The sequence below is a fragment of the Gorilla gorilla genome, chromosome 6, assembly GCF_029281585.2.
Source record: "Gorilla gorilla gorilla isolate KB3781 chromosome 6, NHGRI_mGorGor1-v2.1_pri, whole genome shotgun sequence".
In the NCBI taxonomy this organism is placed as follows: Eukaryota; Metazoa; Chordata; class Mammalia; order Primates; family Hominidae; genus Gorilla; species Gorilla gorilla.
The window spans coordinates 144,082,735-144,103,292 of NC_073230.2; the positions used below are offsets into that span (position 1 = coordinate 144,082,735).

General features: G+C 39.3%; 1 protein-coding gene across 5 annotated transcripts in view; it reads left to right on the top strand.

Annotated features, from left to right (window-relative positions):
• Positions 1–7,221: 7,221 nt before the first annotated feature.
• Positions 7,222–20,558, top strand: part of AGBL3 (AGBL carboxypeptidase 3) — a 149,057-nt gene continuing 135,720 nt past the window's right edge. The window contains exons 1-4 of one of the 5 annotated variants that reach the window (XM_055347160.2): positions 7,222–7,336; positions 8,519–8,626; positions 9,883–9,943; positions 14,122–14,307. In XM_055347160.2, coding sequence (XP_055203135.1) covers positions 8,564–8,626; positions 9,883–9,943; positions 14,122–14,307 — 310 coding nt within the window. In that variant the 5' untranslated portion in view covers positions 7,222–7,336; positions 8,519–8,563. Of the gene's footprint in view, positions 7,337–8,462; positions 8,627–9,882; positions 9,944–14,121; positions 14,308–15,838; positions 16,109–20,558 lie in introns of those variants that run through there. The other 4 variants (XM_031012772.3, XM_055347161.2, XM_031012773.2 and 1 more) reach the window with 4 other exon arrangements.

Sequence of the window (20,558 nt, forward strand, 5' to 3'; positions counted from 1 at the left end):
CCCAAGACTAAGCCAGGAAGAAGCTGAATCCCTGACTCGACCAATAACAGGCTCTGAAATTGAGGCAATAATTAATAGCCTACCAACCAAAAAAAGTCCAGGACCAGACGGATTGACAGCTGAATTCTACCAGAGGTACAAAGAGGAGCTGGTACCATTCCTCCTGAAACTATTCCAATCAATGGAAAAAGAGGGAATCTTCCCTAATTCATTTTATGAGGCCAAGATCATCCTGATACGAAAGCCTGGCAGAGACACAAGAAAAAAAGAGAATTTTAGACCAATATCCCTGATTAACATTGATGCAAAAATTCTCAATAAAATACTGGCAAACCGAATCCAGCAGTACACCAATAAGCTTATCCACCATGATCAAGTTGGCTTCATCCCTGGGATGCAAGGCTGGTTCAACATATGCAAATCAGTAAACATAATCATCACATAAATAGAACCAAAGAAAAAAAACCACATGATTACCTCAATAGATGCAGAAAAGGCCTTTGACAAAATTCAACAGCATTTCATGCTAAAAACTCTCAATAAACTAGGTATTGATGGGATGTATCTCAAAATAATAAGAGCTATTCATGACAAACCCACAGCCAATATCATACTGAATGGGCAAAAACTGGAAGCATTCCCTTTGAAAACTGGCACAAGACAGGGATGCCCTCTGCCACCACTGCTATTCAACATAGTGTTGGAAGTTCTGGCCAGGGCAATTAGGCAGGAGAAGGAAATAAAGGATATTTGGTTTGGAAAAGAGGAAGTCAAATTGTCCCTGTTTGCAGATGATGTGATTCTATGGTTAGAAAACCCCATTGTCTCAGCCCAAAATCTCCTTAAGCTGATAGGCAACTTCAGCAAAGTCTCAGGATACAAAATCAATGTGCAAAAATCAAAAGCATTCTTATACAGCAATAACAGACAAACAGAGAGCCAAATCATGAGTGAACTCCCATTCACAATTGCTTCAAAGAGAATAAAATACCTAGGAATCCAACCTACTAGGGATGTGAAGGACCTCTTCAAGGAAAACTACAAACCACTGCTCAACAAAACAAAAGAGGACACTAACAAATGGAAGAACATTCCATGCTCATGGATAGGAAGAATCAATGTCATGAAAATGGCCATACTGCCCAAGGTAATTTATAGATTCAATACCATCTCCATCAAGCTGCCAATGGCTTTCTTCACAGAATTGGAAAAAACTACTTTAAAGGTCATATGGAACTAAAAAAAGCCTGCATTGCCAAGCCAATCCTAAGCAAAAAGAACAAACCTGGAAGCATCACACTACCTGACTTCAAACTATACTACAAGGCTACAGTAACCAAAATAGCATGGTACTGGTACCAAAACAGAGATATAGACCAATGGAACAGAACAGAGCCCTCAGAAATAATACCACACATCTACAACCATCTGATCTTTGACAAACCTGACAAAAACAAGAAATGAGGAAAGGATTCCCTATTTAATAAATGGTGCTGGGAAGACTGGCTAGCCATATGTAGAAACCTGAAACTGGATCCCTTCCTTACACCTTACATAAAAATTAATTCAAGATGGATTAAATACTTAAATGTCAGACCTAAAACCATAAAAACCCTAAAAGAAAACCTAGGCAATACCATTCAGGACATAGCCATGGGCAAGGACTTCATGACTAAAACACCAAAAGCAATGGCAACAAAAGCCAAAATAGACAAATGGGATCTAATTAAACTAAAGAGCTTCTGCAAAGTAAAAAAAACTACCATCAGAGTGAACAGGCAACCTACAGAATGGGAGAAAATTTTTGCAATCTACTCATCGGACAAAGGGCTAATACCCAGAATCTACAAAGAACTTAAACAAATTTATAAGAAAAAAATCAAACAACCCCATCAAAAAGTGGGTGAAGGATATGAACAGACACTTCTCAAAAGAAGACATTTATGCAGCCAACAGACACATGAAAAAATGCTCATCATCACTGGTCATCAGAGAAATGCAAATCAAACCACAATGAGATACCATCTCACACCAGTTAGAATGGCGATCATTAAAAAATCAGGAAACAACAGGGGCTGGAGAGGATGTGGAGAAATAGGAACACTTTTACACTGTTGATGGGAGTGTAAACTAGTTCAACCATTGTGGAAGTCAGTGTGGCGATTCCTCAGGGATCTAGAACTAGAAATACCATTTGACCCAGAGATCCCATTATTGGGTATATACCCAAAGGATTATACATCATGCTACTATAAAAACACATGCACACATATGTTTATTGTGGCACTATCTACAAGAGCAAAGACTTGGAATCAACCCAGATGTCCATCAATGATAGACTGGATTAAGAAAATATGGCACATATACACCATGGAATACTATGCAGCCATAAAAAAGAATGAGTTCATGTCCTTTGTGGGTACATGGATGAAGCTGGAAACCATCATTCTGAGCAAATTATTGCAAGGATAGAAAACCAAACACCACATGTTCTCACTCATAGATGGGAATTGAACAATGAGAACACTTGGACACTGGGCGGGGAACATCACACACTGGGGCCTGTCCTGGGGTGGGGGGAGGAGGGAGAGATGGCATTAAGAGAAATACCTATTGTAAATGACCAGTTAATGGGTGCAGCACATCAACATGGCACATGTATACATGAGTAACAAACCTGCACGTTGTGCACATGTACCCTTGAACTTGAAGTATAATTTTAAAAAATGAACTTCTTAATGCCAAATCGAATGCCAAATACCAGAAGCAAATCTCAAATATCAAGATGATACTGTTTTAGTAGCTGAAAAGTTACCAACTCTAGCCAACATGCCCTCAGCTGGAAGGGGAATTTCACCATTGCACAGTTAGGGCAGTTTTTTGGGGGAAAAAAGACAATTTCATGTTTGTTGTCATGGGATTTCACACTGAGTCTCGGAACCATTCGTTGTCTTTTGAGATGATTTATCCTATCTATTATCTGTTGAGCAGGCAGGAGGCATTCTTACTAACTCATTTCCAAATACTAAGGGCAACGATAGCTTCACTGTAGCCCCCAAATACAGACAATTAATTCTGCCAATGACAAAGTAATTAGAAAAGACATCATCAAGTGAATGATGCTTAAGCTGAGTGTTGGCTAGTTGACTGGCTGAGACAGATCTCAAGATTTGAGCTTGGGAACAGTTTAAGACGTTTGGCCCTATATTAGGTCATCCTAGACCCAGATAGTATGAAGAAGGCCAAGATAATTACTAGACTATCCCAGGCTTCCCAGGCCCTACTATGGCTTCCTCAGTCGAATTACAAGACCTCTAAGGTCACTTAACTACTGAGTTCTATGATGTCATAAGTAACTGATTGCACTAGTCACTTCATATACTCATTTAAGCCCCTCTCAATTGTCAACCTAAATAACAGAGACAGGCTCTCTAAAAGATGTTTATTTGGGAATGGAACATTGCAATGGGAATATGCATGTCATAGTAAACTATGTGTGTAGTCAGGGAGGTAAAGGAAGATAAAGATTTTTAAAAGAAAAAAAGGAAGATTACATACTGGTTTTTTAAATGATTACCCTTAGCCACAAAGATCAATAACAAGAGTGATGCCAGTCTGAGGTTAGCCAGGCAGTTGCTTAGCAGATGTCCTTGTAGAAGTATCTTTTGTGTAAGGTTATGATGGCCCTTGTGTAAGGTTATGGTTGTTATGGAGTCTTTTTCATTATCAAGCAAACAAATGTGAGGACTCTTCTTTCATGGCCTTCCCCAGCTCTTTTGTCAGAGTTTTCTTAACTTTCGTGACTCTATTTTGATTCTGATCAAAATGATATAATTCCACAAAATTATACTCCTAACACAACTTATCTTTGGCCATCCTGCTAAAACGAACTTTCTTCCTGATTCCCACACAAGTAATTGTGCTTTTTGGCACAGTTGGCACTTAGAGTTTTGGTTGTCTTTTCCTCTTTTCTTACCCTATTTTTTATTATATTGCCTTTTAGACTGCAGTCTTAGAGTAAACTCACACACACACACACACAAAAAAAAAGGAGAAAAATTTGCCACAAGGGTAAAGCTGTCTTCCCAAAAGGCAGAAGCTGTCTATAGAAGGAACATGTCCAGTAACCTTCTTTGGTGAGATTATAGGGAAGGGGAACAAAAATTCAGACAAAGTCCTTGGTAGAAGTTTATTCTAGGCCTTACTTCCAATATTAACTTAAAGACAAAGAATTTCATTTCCAGTACATATTACTGTCTTTAATAGGGGAGTAAGTTAAAAAGAAAGAGTTAAAAAAAAAAAGCAGAAGCTTAATCAAACCATTTCAATTTTACTTGGGGAAGAAAAAAATCCCTGTGAAATCTCTTACCTTAAAATGATACTGATTCCAGCTAAGCTTTGGCTAAACAGTACTGCTTAGTATACAGCTGATCCCTGAAAAATACAAGTTTGAACTATGTAGGTCCAAGTATACAGGGATTTTCTTCCACCTCTGCCACCCCTGAGACAGCAACTCCACTACACTCCAACCTGGGTGACAGAGCTGTCTTTAAAAAGAAAAAAATTGTTAATAAAATAACCTTTCCTCTTCCTCTCCTTCCTCCTCTTCCTCAGCCTACTCAATGTGAAGACAAGGATGAAGACCATTATGATGACTGACTTACATTTAATGAATAGTAAATATACTTTCTCTTCCTTATAACTTTCTTAATAACATTTCATCTTACTTTGTTGTAAGAATACAGTATATAACACATATAACATACAAAATATGTGCTAATCAACCGTTTATGTCATCAGTAAGGGTTCCAGTCAACAGTAGGCTCTCAGTAGTTAAGTTTCTGGGGAGTCAAAAGTTATACACAGATTTTCAACTATGTAGAGGACGATACCCCTAACCCCGAGTTGTTCAAGGCTCAACTGTAGTTCATAACACAGACTTCTCAGTCTATGTACTTGCTGCTTACCCTGCCTGGCAGAGTCTCCCCTTAAGACATCCTACAGTTCATCCCTCTGCTCAAATGCCCCCTAGCCAGAGAGGCCTTCCCTGGCCATTCCATCTAAAAACCTAGAAAGGCCCCCCACTCCCAGCATCCCCTGTTCTTTTTCCCCCCTACTTGATTTCTCTCCATAGCAGTTATTGTCTGAGTGATATCATTTTTATTATCATCATTGGTTTGTTTGAATACTCCCACCAGAACATAACCTCCACAATAAATGTCTGGGTTTTTTCCTTGCAATAGTGAACTGTCCCTAGCTGGCAGCAGCCATCCAATAAATTTGTTATACCAAGGCATGAGGATCTCTTGGGACCAGTAGTTTGAGTCTGCAGTGAGCTATGATTGTGCCTCTACACCCCAACCTGGGTGACAGAGCTGTCGTTAAAAAGAAAAAAGTTGTTAATAAAATAATGAATGAATATCATTTTCAAAGTTTTGCCAAGTTCCTAAGTTTTTGGCCAGGCACGGTGACTCACACCTGTAATCCCAGTACTTTGGGAGGCTGAGGCAGACGGATCACTTGACACCAGTTCGAGACCACACTGGCCAACGTGGTGATACCACGTCTCTACTAAAAAATACAAAAATTAGTGGTGGCACGTGCCTGTAGTCCCAGCTAGTCAGGAGGCATGAGAATCACCTGAACTCCAAAGGCAGAGGTTGCAGTGAGCTGAGATTGCACCACAGCACTCCAGCCTGGGCGACAGAACAAGTGAGATTCTGTCTCAAAAAAAAAAAAAAAACTCCTAAGTTTTTAAAATTATGCATTAAGATCATTTTTCTTCCCATGGACTACTTGGTATGTGATAATATAACTGTTTGGACTAAAAATCACGAGACTTAAGTCTCTCAGCCCTGCCATTAATTTCTTATATAACCTGGTTAGACCATTTCTCAGTTTTACCTTGTACAGCTGACATCCTATGGCTTGCTGACATCCTATGGCTTGCAGCCATGACTAAAATCCAACAGAAAAACAGATTACATATATAAAGATTTCTCTGTGCATGTCACCTTTAGTGATTTATGTATGGCATAAAACAAGGTTCAACTATAAGAGCTACTTTTCAAGAGGTTGATCTAAGATATACTCTATTAATATTCTCTGGCCAAGGTCTAATCTGGAAGGTTCAGACTTTTAAACTGCTGACCTCAAAAACACCTATTTTCAGAAACTTACAAAATACAAAGAGATTATGTTAACCCACTTCCATGCTTAAGCCATAGTGCTTTGCCCTTTATTCTACTTTCAAACTTGCTACCATTTATTATCTCCGTTTCTACAATATCACGAATCTCATGGCATATAATGCTTTGTGAAAAGTGTTTATTTACATTCTTATATCATCAAAATCTAGACTTTTTTTCAGCTGTACTTGGAAAACTTTCCAAATAGATTACCTTACCCTGTAGAGCTAAAGATGAGGGAAAAAATCAATATGGGATGTTCATGAATAACGTCTGTTAATTAAATGAGACTACATATAGTGATTTGCAGTCATCAGGAAAACAGTGTTAAATATGCTAGCTGACGATTGCTATGAAGAATCTCTGAGCTGATAATTTTGAGAATTCCCCCTAGTTCATCTATGACTCTCCATTTAGTATTTGAGGAGAAAAGCCTCATTTTCCAGAATCGAATAAGAGAATTAATCGCACAATTGTGTAGAATGGAACTCAGTCTGTAAAAAATCAAGACCAACGTACTTTTTAATATTCTAACAACTCCAAGTAGTAGTTGCAAGTGTTGTACCCATGAAGTCCAGGTAATTAATTTGTTCAATGTCACACTGTTAAAAGTCAGGTGGGCTCCAAAGCACAGTCCTAACCAGCATGCTCTACTGCCTCCTCTAAGGCAACAGCCGAAGTGCAGACCACTGGGAATAAATAGCTGCCCGGTCTTCCCCACTCCTAAATTCTCCCGACAGACCCCAAAGCCTCTCTGAGAACCTCTCTGACCGCCCTGCGGCCCACCCCGAGTTCCCGGCATCCTCTGGGATCGCGCTTCCTGGAGCCAAAACCTACGCAGGCTCCTTTCCTCGGAGCTGGTTGCTAGGTGATCTCCGAAGGCTGTCCGAAGTCTCGCGAGGGCGGACCCGTTGCCTGGTGACGAGAGTTGGGAATGTGGCTGGGGCTGCGGATCTCCAACAGTGGCGTTACTTCTAGTGGCTGGATACCGGGTTCTCCGCATATCCAAGAGATCCCGAGATATTCTCCGAGAGATCCCGAGATATTCTCCGAGAGATCCCGAGATATTCTCCCCGCACGGAAGCGACGACTGGCCTGGCCAGAGGACTCGCGTGGGAGCGAGGTGCCGGCCCCGACAGGACGGTGAGGTATGCAGAAGTAAGGCGGGGCGCCCCCTGCGGGAAGCGAGCGCGCCGCGGAAAATGAGCGCCTCCCCACACCAAGGTGTCCAGGAGTGAGTGCGGGAAGGAACTCGGCGGCCCGGAGTTGTGGCCTCATCGTGCTTCCCGCCAAAAACGCCTTGGTACTGTCGGGACGCGGCTAAGCGTGGACGCGCCCGCATCTGCCCCTCCTCCGCAGTGGTGGAAGACACCCGCGGAGCGCCGGTGGATAAGGGCCGTTTCCTGAGACCAGAGCTGTATCCACAGCAGGTCAGCACTTCGTGCGCCCTGTGTGCACCTGTAAGGAATGGAATTTAGGCCAGTCGGATTTTCCAAATGTGGAGTTGTGATGCCCAGGCAGAAACTTCAGTTTCTTAGGACTGAAGGTGTCATCTATGAGACAGTCGGTTCCGTGGCATTGGCAGTGATTTGCCATAGAGCTTGGACTTAACTTATATGTAGTCCACGCTCCAAAACACGCTTTCTGTAGAGAGGGGCGTAAACCAATAGATTTGAAATTGTCGAGTCCTTTGGTCTCTCAAGAACGATGGGAACTTGACAAGAAATTTCGATTATTCCCTGGTCTTGATATTACCCACATGGGAAGATAATTGCATAGAATGGTAATGGTCATTACCAATACAACCTTCTGGTAGCTATTTAGATTTCTAAGAATAAGAATAATATAAATGAATATTAGAACAGACAGTATCTACAGAATAATAATCAAAATGTAAAGTCTTGTCACTTGAACTTTTGGTCAAGTGAAAATCAAGGAGAAAACTTAAAATTATATTGCTACATTTCAGTAAGTGAGTATAATTTTTAAATTCATTATCTTTTAACGCCTCAGGATCATTCTGAACTTGCTGTGTAGTATTTAATTGTAAATATAAAATGTGAATGATTTGGCTGTATACTCTGGAAATTCCTTTTAATTAAATGATTTACTTGATTGGTCTTATTGTGGTTGTTGTATAGTCATGGAAAATTCCTTTAACTCTTTGAAATTGAAGGTTTTATTAGTTGTATTCTAATTAGTTTTTAGAGAAGACTGTTGTGACTGTTAAATACAATTGAATATATTTTTGAGTACTCATTTAATGTAGTAAACACCTACAGCTTGAAAAGAAAAGCTGTCATATAATTTCCTTAGAAATTGTTTTACAGCCTACCCGTGTATTACAAGAAATCTCAAGTCAAACACTGGAAGAGATGTCAGAAGATTCAGAAAAGGAAGACTATTCAGACAGAACAATCAGTGATGAAGATGAATCGGTATGTTTTTCTCAACTTTATTTTACTTGGAGATAAAATTTGTATTATATAAAACCCCAATTAAAATATTATAAAATCAATTGGATATAAAAATCAATTGGATGTTTAAATTATTGTCATTGAAGTTGGGAAATAATTTGGCTGAAAGAGCTAAGCTATCACTGGGAACACTATGCCCTGTCTAGAAAGAGAAACTATATTTGTATTTTTTTTTGAGAAAATATTTTAGCTAAGATTCTTCTAGGTTTTATTAAAATTTGTATATGAAATTATTAGTAGGGTTTTAGTTTTAGGATTGATGTCCACTTATTTTCTTCTATGTGCTGACTGGATTGTGTTACATCGTAGTATGAATCATAGTAGAACCACCGTGTTCTAACCTTATTGTGTATCACCATAACAGTTTATTGTGGCTCTGATGTCATAAAGGAAGAGACATGGAAGAAGAAAAAGGGGGAAAAACGTAGTATTTAAAATTCTTTAGTCTGTTTCTACTACATAGGCTGAGAGATTTCCTTCAAATTTTATTAAAGTATAAATTATGTATGTAAACTAATGTCCTGAAATAAGCTCTTAAAGCTTACTTTAGCTATTTAAAGGATTTATGGCTTTCTGTGTTTTTCTTTTTGTTAATTTAATTTTTTTTTTTTTCTTGAGCCAGAGTTTGAGATCGCTCTTGTTGCTCAAGCTGGAGTGCAATGGCGCGATCTCGGCTCACTGCAACCTTTGCCTCCTGGGTTGAGACAATTCTCCTGCCTCAGCCACCCGAGTAGCTGGGATTACAGGCATGTGCCACCATGCCTGGCGAATTTTTTTGTATTTTTAGTAGAAACGGGGTTTCACCATGTTAGCCAGGCTGGTCTCAAACTTCTGACCTCAGGTGATCCACCCGCCTTGGCCTCCCAAAGTGCTGGGATTACAGGCATGAGCCGCCATGCCCGGCCAATTTTATTCTTAATTTAAATTGTTTTCCCAGGTTTATCAAGAATCTTTAAACTTTATTCCTTCCATAAAGTCATTATTATGACCACACCCAGTGGAAGAGGAGGAATGAAAGATGCAAACTTTAAGGTTTCAGGATATTTGAAGTGTTGGGTGCATTGAGACCAGTAGCTGATAATAATCCTTTAATTTTCTCGTTTATTAAAGGTTAAAGACATATACTCAATCCCAAGTACTAAAATAGATGTAAAAAAATTCTGGATTTGAAAACTGTTGGTTTTTAAAAGAGAAATATTTTTAAATTCTTATTTTAGGATGAGGATATGTTCATGAAATTTGTAAGTGAAGATCTTCATCGGTGTGCACTTTTAACAGGTTTGAACCTATTCATATAGTTTTTGTTTAGCATAAAACTTTGAGTGGATAAAAAAGAAGATGAGGAAACTAAAAAGTCAGATTGAATAATATAGGGAATGATTATTCTAGTAGATTGTGAAAGAGAAATGTATCTACTTGCAGAGTTCAAACTTTTCAGGTTTGTTTTAGGTAAACCTATTTTATATTAGAAAATAATAAATGAAAGTGGTGATTATCTTATATTTAACATAAGGATTTACCTTGTCATTTGTTTAAATGTATTGACTGTATGACTCAAGTTATAACGGACAGATTATGTTAGAAGTACATCTTCATTTAAACGAAGTACATTGTCTAAAGAGTCTCATTAATAAAGTCATTCATTTGCAACTGAACATGTGTGTGGACATCTTGGTGTATACTTAATTTTTAAAGATTTATACTTAGAATGGTACTTTCAAACGCTAAGATATCTCTACTAAATATTTACATATGTGTCACAAATACTCTGAAATTGGAGTTAAGGCCTTTATCTTTTTTTTCTTTTGTCTTTTGCCACCATCCTAAAATAAATCTTCCTGTTTGAAATAACCCCATTCTTAGTTTGGTGTGTATCATTCTAGAACTTTTTTGCATATACACATATCTATACCTATAGGCATAGAAATTTTATAGTACTGTTTTGTGGACATTTCCCTGCTACCCTTTTCTGTTTTTTAAATTTTGCCAAGCTATGAGAAAACAGGAGATAACTCACTCCTTTAACTAGCATTTCTGGGATTGCTAGAAAAATTGAGAATTACTTCTATAGGCTTATTATCTACTCATATTTTTAGTTGGTCTGAATTGCCCATTTATACTAATCCCTTTATGTTGCTTCCTTTGTTTAGAACATTACCAAAAGCAAGATGTAAAACATTTAATCACCCCTAAATGTTCCTGTGTCTCTGCAGTAGATCCTCTCCTTCCAGGCTTCACCCCTGGCTCCAGGCAACCAGTGATTTGCATTCCCTCCCCTGTATTTGGCTTTTCTAGAATTTCACAAAACAGAATCATACATTTTGTGTTTTCTGTCTTCTTTCATTTAGCATAATACTCTTGAGATTTATCCATGTTGTTGCATATATCAGTAGTTCCTTTTTATTGTTGAGAGGTATTCCATTATGTGAATAGATCAAAATTTCTCCATTTAGCCATCCATTCATGCTCATTTAAATTATTTTCAGTTTGGGGCTGTAACGAATAAAGCTCCTATGAATATTTTTGTACAAGTCTTTGTGTGAACATGTTTTTGTTTCTCATGGGTAAATCCCTAGGAATAGTATTGTTGGGTTATATGCTAAATATATACTGTATGAGAAACTGTATCTGTTTTCTAAAGTGGCTATATCCTTTTGCATTCCCAGCAATGTGTTATTTCTTCGCCAATAATTCTTAGGTTTTAATTCAGTACCAGTGTGCTTTTCCCTTACCTCATGGAGCATAATTGTAATGACTCCTTTAAAGTTCTTGTCTGATAGTTTTACCATCTGGGTTATCTTGATGTTAACATTTGTTGATTGCCTTTTGCCCTGAGAACTGGTCCTATTCCTGGTTTTCCATTATTCATGCTATGCTGTGTAGATTCTGGGTCAATGTATTTCTTCTAGCAGGCAATCAATCCAGTTAGGTTGAAGCAATAAGTTCTGGTGCCCCTTCTGTGGAAAATTCAGATCTCAGTTCTGATCTGTAGGCCTTTGCTATGCTTATTTGGTTCTTTCCCATGCCAGTGTAGTTCAGGGGTTTTGAGACTTGTATAGATGGTTCAAAGCCCTGTTTAGTTCTCTTCAGTTTTCCTTGTATTGGTTTGGGACTGTCTTGCACATGTGTAATTCAGGGATTGAGCTGAGACATTTGTGTGTATGTGGGGGGGGGGGGGTTCGTTAAAATTTCAGTTAAGTTTTCATAGTCTCTGAGAGTGTGTCTGCTTGCATAGCTCAGGGATTAGGATGAGACTTTTGTGCGCTCATACACAGGATTAGGAGATACCTTTCTCTGGTTGCTTTCTTCCCTTCAGATTCCCTCCACACTGTAAGGACCCCTTTTCCTGGTTCTTCTGTTAAGAAAGACTGGGTTTCTGATTTGGAGAAGGAATTTTTTTTTTATTTTCTTGTATGTGTACATATTGTCATTTCTTAGTCTAGGCCAGAATTTCTCAACCTCTACACTACTGACCACCCCACCACGTTCTCCCATGACATCCTGTATATGCCTGCATGGTTGCCCTTGCCATATCATATCACCTAACCCTTCCTTCTTTCTGTCTGTACTGAGAATGCCTTGATCTCAGAGGCTGTCTTATCAATGTTTGTATCTCTTCCAAGCACTGGGTCTGGCACATAGTAGGTAATCACTAAATAGGATATTATCATTGTTAGGGTGGTGTGACTAAATTATTCTGCTCAAGAGAAAAAGAAAAGGCTACTCTCAAGCATTTTGGAATCAAACATTTATAATAAAAAATAACTCCAAACTTTAGTAAACAGAAAAAAAAAAAGGACTCAGTTTCTATCTGAGATTTAGCCATTTGCACCACCACATTTCTGTGTGCATGGGGCCTGCCATTCAGCAGGCCAGAGCAAACAAGGGGCTGGACTCACCTTCCTATGGGGGTGCTTCTCTAAGTATTAACTCTACAGTCTGCTCTTGTTTACTTTTCAAATTCTTCGGATAGTTATGTTTTTGTATTTTATCTAGAGTTTAGTTGGAATTAGTGAGAGAGAAGGCCTGTATAAGACTTACGTTGGCACAGCAGGACTAGAACTCTTGTTCATTAACTTTTGGGTGAATGACACACTTGCAAATTTTACATGTGGTTGCTGGATTTTGTTGTATTCAGTTAAAGAATGTTGGACTTTGTCCTGATAAGCATTTGTTTTGCTTGTGGATCAGTTTCATTACTTTGAGGCTTGCCTTTCAGCTTTGTTAGAGTGTGTCCAGCCACAACAGTCTTTACTCCGGGGCTGAGTTCATTATTTAGGTGTCAGCTCACATGTTACCTCTTCAGAGAAATCTTGCCTGACCACCCTATCTAAGATAGCATTCTCACTCCCACTTTCCCATTTCTAATCTTCATTTATATTTCTGTGTTTTATTTTTGTAGCATTTATGATCTGAAATTATCTTGTTTTCCTATTTATATATGCCCTACTCCAGTGTAAGCTCATGATGGCAGGGACATTGTTTTTTTCACCCTGTATGGCAATTGTCTGTATATAGTTTTTAGCACATAGTAGATGCATGATAAGTATCTGTTGAATGAATGAGTCTATAGAACAATCCTGATAAGTAACTAGGGCAGGTGATATTATTAGTTATTGACCTGTAGTAAGATTTATGTTCAAAGAGGCTGCCTTGCCCAAACAAAGTCATACAAAAACAAAGTGGTAAAAGGGAAGGAATCCAGTTATCTGAGCTCTAGTCCAGTTGCTGTATCAGCTGTTGTACAAAAATAACCAAGAACTAAATCTCGGCAAAAAGCCACATTTCAGAGGTGAAAGAGCAAGAGGAGTCAGTGAGACAAATGGAAAACCAAATATGTGGAAGGGAGGGGGAAACCCAGGAAATGTATCATAAGAGAAGTGCGCTTAAGGAGGGTGATCATCAACGTCAAACTGATGCCGTACAGTATCACACCAAAACACCAGATCACTGCACGGCCTGCTTGGCGTGGCCCCACACTAGTCTATGTGAATTGTGTTCCTGGCATTGTATCACACAGTAGCTCTAGAAGGAGAACTGAGAAAAAGTTGTGACTGAGTTCACTAGCAAACCTTGAGAATACAGTTCCAGGAAGTGGTGAGGAATTATAGTTCATCACTGTATTTAACTCGTTAGACAAATAGTGTGACTACATTTAAGAAGAGTCAAAGTAGATGATTTGCTAGAAAAGCTACGAGAAACATGTTTTTAAACCAGTAGTGAGCTTTTAGAATAAATTAATAGTATAAAAGTCAACTATCTTTTGGCTATTGTGAAGATCAATCATCACAAAATTTCATCAGTACTTTTATAAACAGTGCCATGAATTGTAAAACATTTATAATGATACCCACACATTGAATAGTGTTGAAAGGAAAAAAGGAACTATATAAAAATTACAGGAGTTGGTATTTTTCTTCTTCCCACTCATGATTGTGTTTGAACCTTTTTCTCAGCTGACTCTTTTGGTGATCCCTTCTTCCCCCGGACTACACAGATACTATTAGAATATCAGCTAGGGAGATGGGTGCCACGTCTTCGTGAACCAAGGGATTTATATGGTGTCTCTTCTTCTGGTCCATTGAGCCCAACACGGTGGCCATACCATTGTGAAGTCATCGATGAAAAAGTCCAGCATATTGGTATGTTTTTAGCAGTTTGGGGGATTCAGACATTAGCAAACTTACTTTGCCAACCTTAATTTTAATGAAGAGACTCACAATGTTAGAAAACAGTACATTCCAACAGAAATATAACATGAGCCACATAATGTAATTTTAAATTTGCTTGTAGCCACATTTAAAAAGGCAAAAAGAAGAAAATGAAATTAACTTTAAAAATGTATTTTATTTAACCCAGATATATCCAGAATATTTCACATGCTTTTTGTCCAAAGTCTTCAGAATCTGCTGTGCATCTATCTTTACAGACATTTGAATTGAGATCAGCCACATTTCCAGTGTTCAGTAGCCACATGGGCTTAAATGGAGGCACTTACAGCATTTGCTTGGCTCCTGAAGCTTTAGCAATTCTAAACAATTCCAAAGGGCATGACGGTGTCCCAGGCACAAACTCATACACAGAGTGAAGTCACAGATGGAGGCTATGCCGGAATGGCTGTGAGCTGTAGTCCTGCTCTTTGTGGCTCTCTGTCTCTTTCTCCTTATTTCCTCCTTGTAGGTCTGTCTTCTTAGTGTATCTTTATCTTCTTTTACCACTTTCTGCCTTTTTCCTTTTTTCCTCTTTTCCTCTTTGATTTTCTCTTTCTGCTCCTTTGTCTTTTTCCCACTTTCTGCTTTTTCCTTTAATGGATGTTTATGAAACTGAAGAGTATATATTTTAGTATATATAGATTTTAATGTTTCTGTATGTGTCCATTCCCAAATTCATTTTTTGCTTTTCCAAGTAAAGCTTATAGCCTCATCTCTCCAATCCGTGCACAGGCATGACAGAAACATCCCATTGTTCATCATATTTTCACTGCCATGACTTTCCACCTTTTGTTGATTGAGGCACGCAAACATATGTTATTGCCAGGTAGAGATCTTATGGACACTCATTGGTGAATAAAAAAAATTACACATACATACTTTTTATAACTACACTTATTGCAGTGCCTACTAGGAGTTCTTAAAAACTAAATTTTCTTCATATATTATCTGGCATATAGATAGATAGATATGGGGAGAAAGGACGGGTGGAGAGAGAGAAAGAACACTGATTTTTGTTCATAGAGGACAAAGGTAATTTCCTCAAGAATTCCAAAGTTACAGGGTTAAAAATATATTAAAGAATTCATGCTTAATAGTACTAAACAGAATCACTTACTTACACATCTCTTCAAAGCTGGGTATATATTTATCTTCTGTAGTATAGGACATCTCTCTCCCTTTTTCTCCTTTCAGTCCTTCTACCATCATCCCCACCTCTCCTCTGCTACCACCCCCTCCAACCTCATTTTTGCTACAGCACCAGGTCAGGAAATAAAAAAGTCCAGCAGAGGAAACACTGCTATGCTACTGAATTTGAACCTTCCCCCAAGCCTTTCTTTTTGTACTTTGGTTCTGTTTCCTAGCCTCCTCATGACATATCTGTGGCAGAGGGAATGGATAAGGAGCAATAAAGGAAAATCCCTACTGCTCCTACTGTGACTTCTGCCTAATTTCTCTCCAGTAACAGTGACAAGAGAATGAGAGCAGAAGAGACCCAAAAGGAAGAGGAAAGCAAGACCCCGTCGGGCCACTGCTTCTCAGTGTCACTTCCAGCCGCATGTGCTCATTCCACTCAACTTGGTTCCACCTCACCTAACTAGAAAACCCTTCTGTCACGTCTTTGCCACACCTTTCTTTTCCTTAAATTTCCTAGCCCTCACTTTCAGCTGTCATTTTGCCCTCAGTCACAGGAGTCACCATCAGCAGCTCAGAGTGGGGAGAGTTTCTATTTTCCTTGGTTGCTTGGTAATCCCCCACTGTTACTGCTGAGGTTCTTTCAGATGTGGGCAGCTGTGTTTCTGGCCTCTTCTATTGAAATTCTAAATATAGTTTCTAACCAAAATATTGTTGTAAGAGTGGCTAGAGTTTGTGGTGCCTCCTTTCAGATATCTTACATAATAAATAGGCTTTGGACTCTGTGAATGCAGCCTCCACCCTGGTGAAGGTGCAACCTCTCTCAGCATACGTTTCCCAAGATCCCCAGAGTCATGATGTCACACAGCTACTGGTCACACTATCTGTGCAAGGTATAGTCATGCTGGATAAAAGCTTTATTTTGGGCTATGCCACTGTTCTTTTATTTTCAGTCTGTGCCCGTGAAATTTTTGCAAGCTCTGCTGGTCCTCAAGCCAACTGGAACACCCAATACAATACATCCTTGTGTAGGAAGAATCAAAATCTTCTCCCACATGTGTCCTTGATGGCTTTTTCCACCTTTGCTTGCTAGCATTTCAGAAAGTTTACTTCCCACAGTCTTACATATTGCTCTAGACCTTGCTTTTGTCACTTTACTATTGCAAAGATTTTACAAATTTGGATATTTGAAAGGACTTATAAGACTTCACAGAGCATTCTTCTGTGTGGCTTTTATTCAAAGGCACAGGATACGGTGCAGCAAGAGAAAGATACTGTGGCAAGCATTGGGGCCCAGGTGCAAGCTTTCCAGGGGCCTTATTCACACATAGACTGCCTGTCTTCAGATTGAAACACCAAGATCTATGTGATGCATCTTAGCTTCAGAAAACCTCAAGGCAAAAGTTCCCATCTGGGTTTTTAGACCCCTGTAGTCATGACATCAAGCCAGGCTGTCTTCCTGATTCTGCCAAATGAAAACCATCAGTAAACAAACTGGCCATGCGGGGGGACATGAAACTCTCAGGGGGAGTTTCAGACAGTAAACAGCACATCATTAATCTTACTGTTCTTATCTTGGCCAAGAGTCAAAGCTGGACAGCCAGAATTCCCCAGAGGTAAAAATAGAGCTTTTCCAGTCCAGCTATAAATTAACTCTGTCTTACACAGTCATCTATCTTGAAAGACTTTCCATATCAGTTTATATATATTAGTCTCCTTTTTTATAAACTGGTACATCAGATTTCATTAAATGGATGAATCAGAATTTCTTTAACTGGTACCTTATTAATGAATTTAAGGGGTTTCCAGTCATTGGCTCTGACAAACAGAACAGCATAAATATCCTTTTATGTGTGGCCTAATGCATATATACATACGTATTTTGGGGGTACATTCCCATAATTTCTGGTATAAGGATACTGTCAAATTTTTCTCCAAAAAGAGTTGCGTCAATTTATTGTCATAAAAGCAAACAGTTTATGAGTATGGTCAGGGGTCCTCAAGACAACTCATATTCAACGATTTGCTACAAAGACGTGCAGAATTCAGAGAAGCCATTATACTCATGGTTATGGTTTATTATGTCCCTGAAAGGACACAGATTAAAATCAGCAAAAGTAAATGGCGTATAGCAGTGGTCCCAAAACTTCTTGGCACCAGGGACCAGTTTCGGGGAAGATAATTTTTCTGTAGATGTTGGGGGATGGTTTTGGGATGAAACTGTTCCACCTCAGAGCATCAGGCATTACTTAGATTCTCATGAGGAGCACACGCAACCTAGATCCCTTGCATGCACAGTTCACAATAGGGCTTGTGCTCTTATGAGAATCTAATGTTGCTGCTGATCTGACAGGAAGCAAAGCTCAGGTGGTAATGCTCATTCGCCCACTGCTCACCTGCTGCTGTGTGACCTGGTTCCTAACAGGCCATAGACCAGTACTGGTCCATGGCCTCAGGGTTGGGGACGCTTGCTATGCGGCAGAGTCCAGATGAGACCTAGCACAAGCTTCCAGCTGTTCTCTCCCTGTGGAGTCTTAGAAACAGCACTTAATTCTCCCAGCCATAATGTGAGATAATATGAAGTGCTGCAAATCAGGGAAGCTCATCTAGCTTTGATGTCACTGGTTTCTATTGCAGGTTGGTTATATTTACATTCAGTGCCCACATGGCTGACCTTAGTTACTTAGTCTCTGGCCTTTCCAGGGGTCAAAACTGATACTGTGTGTCCAAGGCCTCTACCACTACCACCACCACAATAAATCAATTGTTAGCATAAACTACTATCTGACATAGCCCAAGGTCCCAGGTAGACAAAGATACTCTTATGAGGCAAGGTATTCCAAGGCATCAGAGGCTATCTCCCAAGAGTTTAGCAAGGTCCAAACCTTTACAATGTGCAAGGTTTGGACAACCAAGGCCTGCTGAGTTAATCATTTACACACAGGCTACCCACTGTCCCTTGGCCTAGGCTCTCTTTAACAAAGAGCCTAGTTTGTAACTAGTATAATTATCTCCTGTTTTAATATTCTGCTATTTATACGTTTTAACAAACTTGTACATAAATATTCAGCATAGAAATTAACTCATAATTAAGTAGATCCAGTTCTTACTCAGCCCATTTTTCATTGATATTACATACCAAGGAGGCCGTGATTCAATTTTCCAATACATTTGATCATCATCATATGACTTACTTACCTAAGGGAGAGGAATCATACCAGCAATACCAATGTTATACTGTATCTGCAGTATTGTAGTAGATGTAACCTGAAAAATAAGAATCAAAAGATAATGGCTCATTACCTCTGTCATTAACAATTAATTGGTCCAGTTCATCATTATATCTTATGACCAGAATGTCTCCCAGAGCAATGCCACTCAAGTTTGCAAGCTTCCATTCAACCTTTTCAGCTTCTAAGAGTAAGGCTAGTCTTAGAAAACTGACTTCACCTTTTTGGGCATCTAGGATAATTAAGCTAAGAGACTACAGTCTCTTGCTCTGAGCCTCTCTCAAAACACCAGTGTAATACTAGATTTTCCTCATTACCTATTTCATTTATTTATTCCTGTGCCTTGGCTATTTCTCCTATTTTTCACTTGTCATAATTTTTTACCCAAACATTTTCACCTTTGAAAGAGTTGTTAGGCTTAGCCACTGTCCTGGTCTAGATTGCCAGCAGTAATACCAGTCTAGCTCGTGCTTCCTTTCAGCTCATTCCCTTTTATTTAGAGTAAGGATATATAGGTACAGAACTAGTGGGCTATCTTGACCACCAGGAAATACAGCTGCATTCACTATCAATCTGAATTTTGCCAGGTGGGGTGAAGACACAGTCCACCCCGTTAGGCCCATAGCAATTCTGACATAAAGGTTGAAAGGTAAGTTTCTTGCTTAAGAATGATTCCTGTTTCCAGCACCTGCAGTCTCCAACCACTGCCCCAGGCTGGAAAAAAAAAGAAAAGTTGAGGTGACTGGAGAAATCATTTTGTAGTTTGTACCAGTGTCCTCCTCCATCCCTTCTTCTCCAGATCCACCATAAAAGTAAAAGAATTTGTCAAGTGGGGACCCACTCTTGTCCCCCTCATGTTGAATGTGCATCCACATGAAGGTATATATGTCAGCCCTTCCTGCCTTTATCACCCCCCATTTTAGACAAAAAAAAAAAAAAGTTTCAATTACCTTTTCCAATTCTCTAGTAAACCACTAGTCCATTTTGATGTGATATCTTTTTGCCCATCATTAGACACTATGGGCTGTAAAGCGTGTTTCTTGGTCTGAAGAAATATAACTTGATGGTCCAAATTGCCACAGTATCTTCTGCTTCAGTCCTTTTATAGTATTTTAAGCATTTTGTATCCATCTACCTCTGGGGGTGCAAAGCCTAGTCCAGAGTAAATGTCTAGTCCTGTCAGGACCCTTTTATAGTCTCTGGGGGCTACCACAGCATTCTGATGTAGTTACTTGTCAGTTGTGTGTGCCACCTTCTCCCCAGGAAATCTGCCCATAGCCACCTGCGGTCTCTGTCTCTCTTGAAGTATTTATTTATATTTTGTGCCTCAGAGGGAGTAAGAGAAATATGCCAACAATCAGCCCATGCCTACATTCCTACACCTCTCCCATTTCCATTTATTTCATGGACCCACATGCCCACCTCAAGTAAACACACCAAGTTTTCCACTTACTAGGTCCAGTCATCATCTGATCCTGGAAGAGTGTTCTTCTGGTGGGCATTGACATGTCCTACTTTAATGTGCCCCTAAATTCCATGGTGATTTCCATAGGATGGTGCCCCACATGGGGCATCTAATAGACTAGTTTTTCATCGCCCATCTATTTGACCATATGGCCAGCCATTGGCACACCCAAACTTTGATTATTTTTAAATGGAACTTTTACACTTGTTCAGTTTTTTCATCACTGCAAGGACAGCATATAGCTCAGCCTGAGCAGATTGTTCTTACCTTCTTCAATCAGAACTTTTCCATCATCTGATGTAGTACAGTAGTCTTCCAAACAGGATGTTGATTATCCACCTTGGAACTGCCAT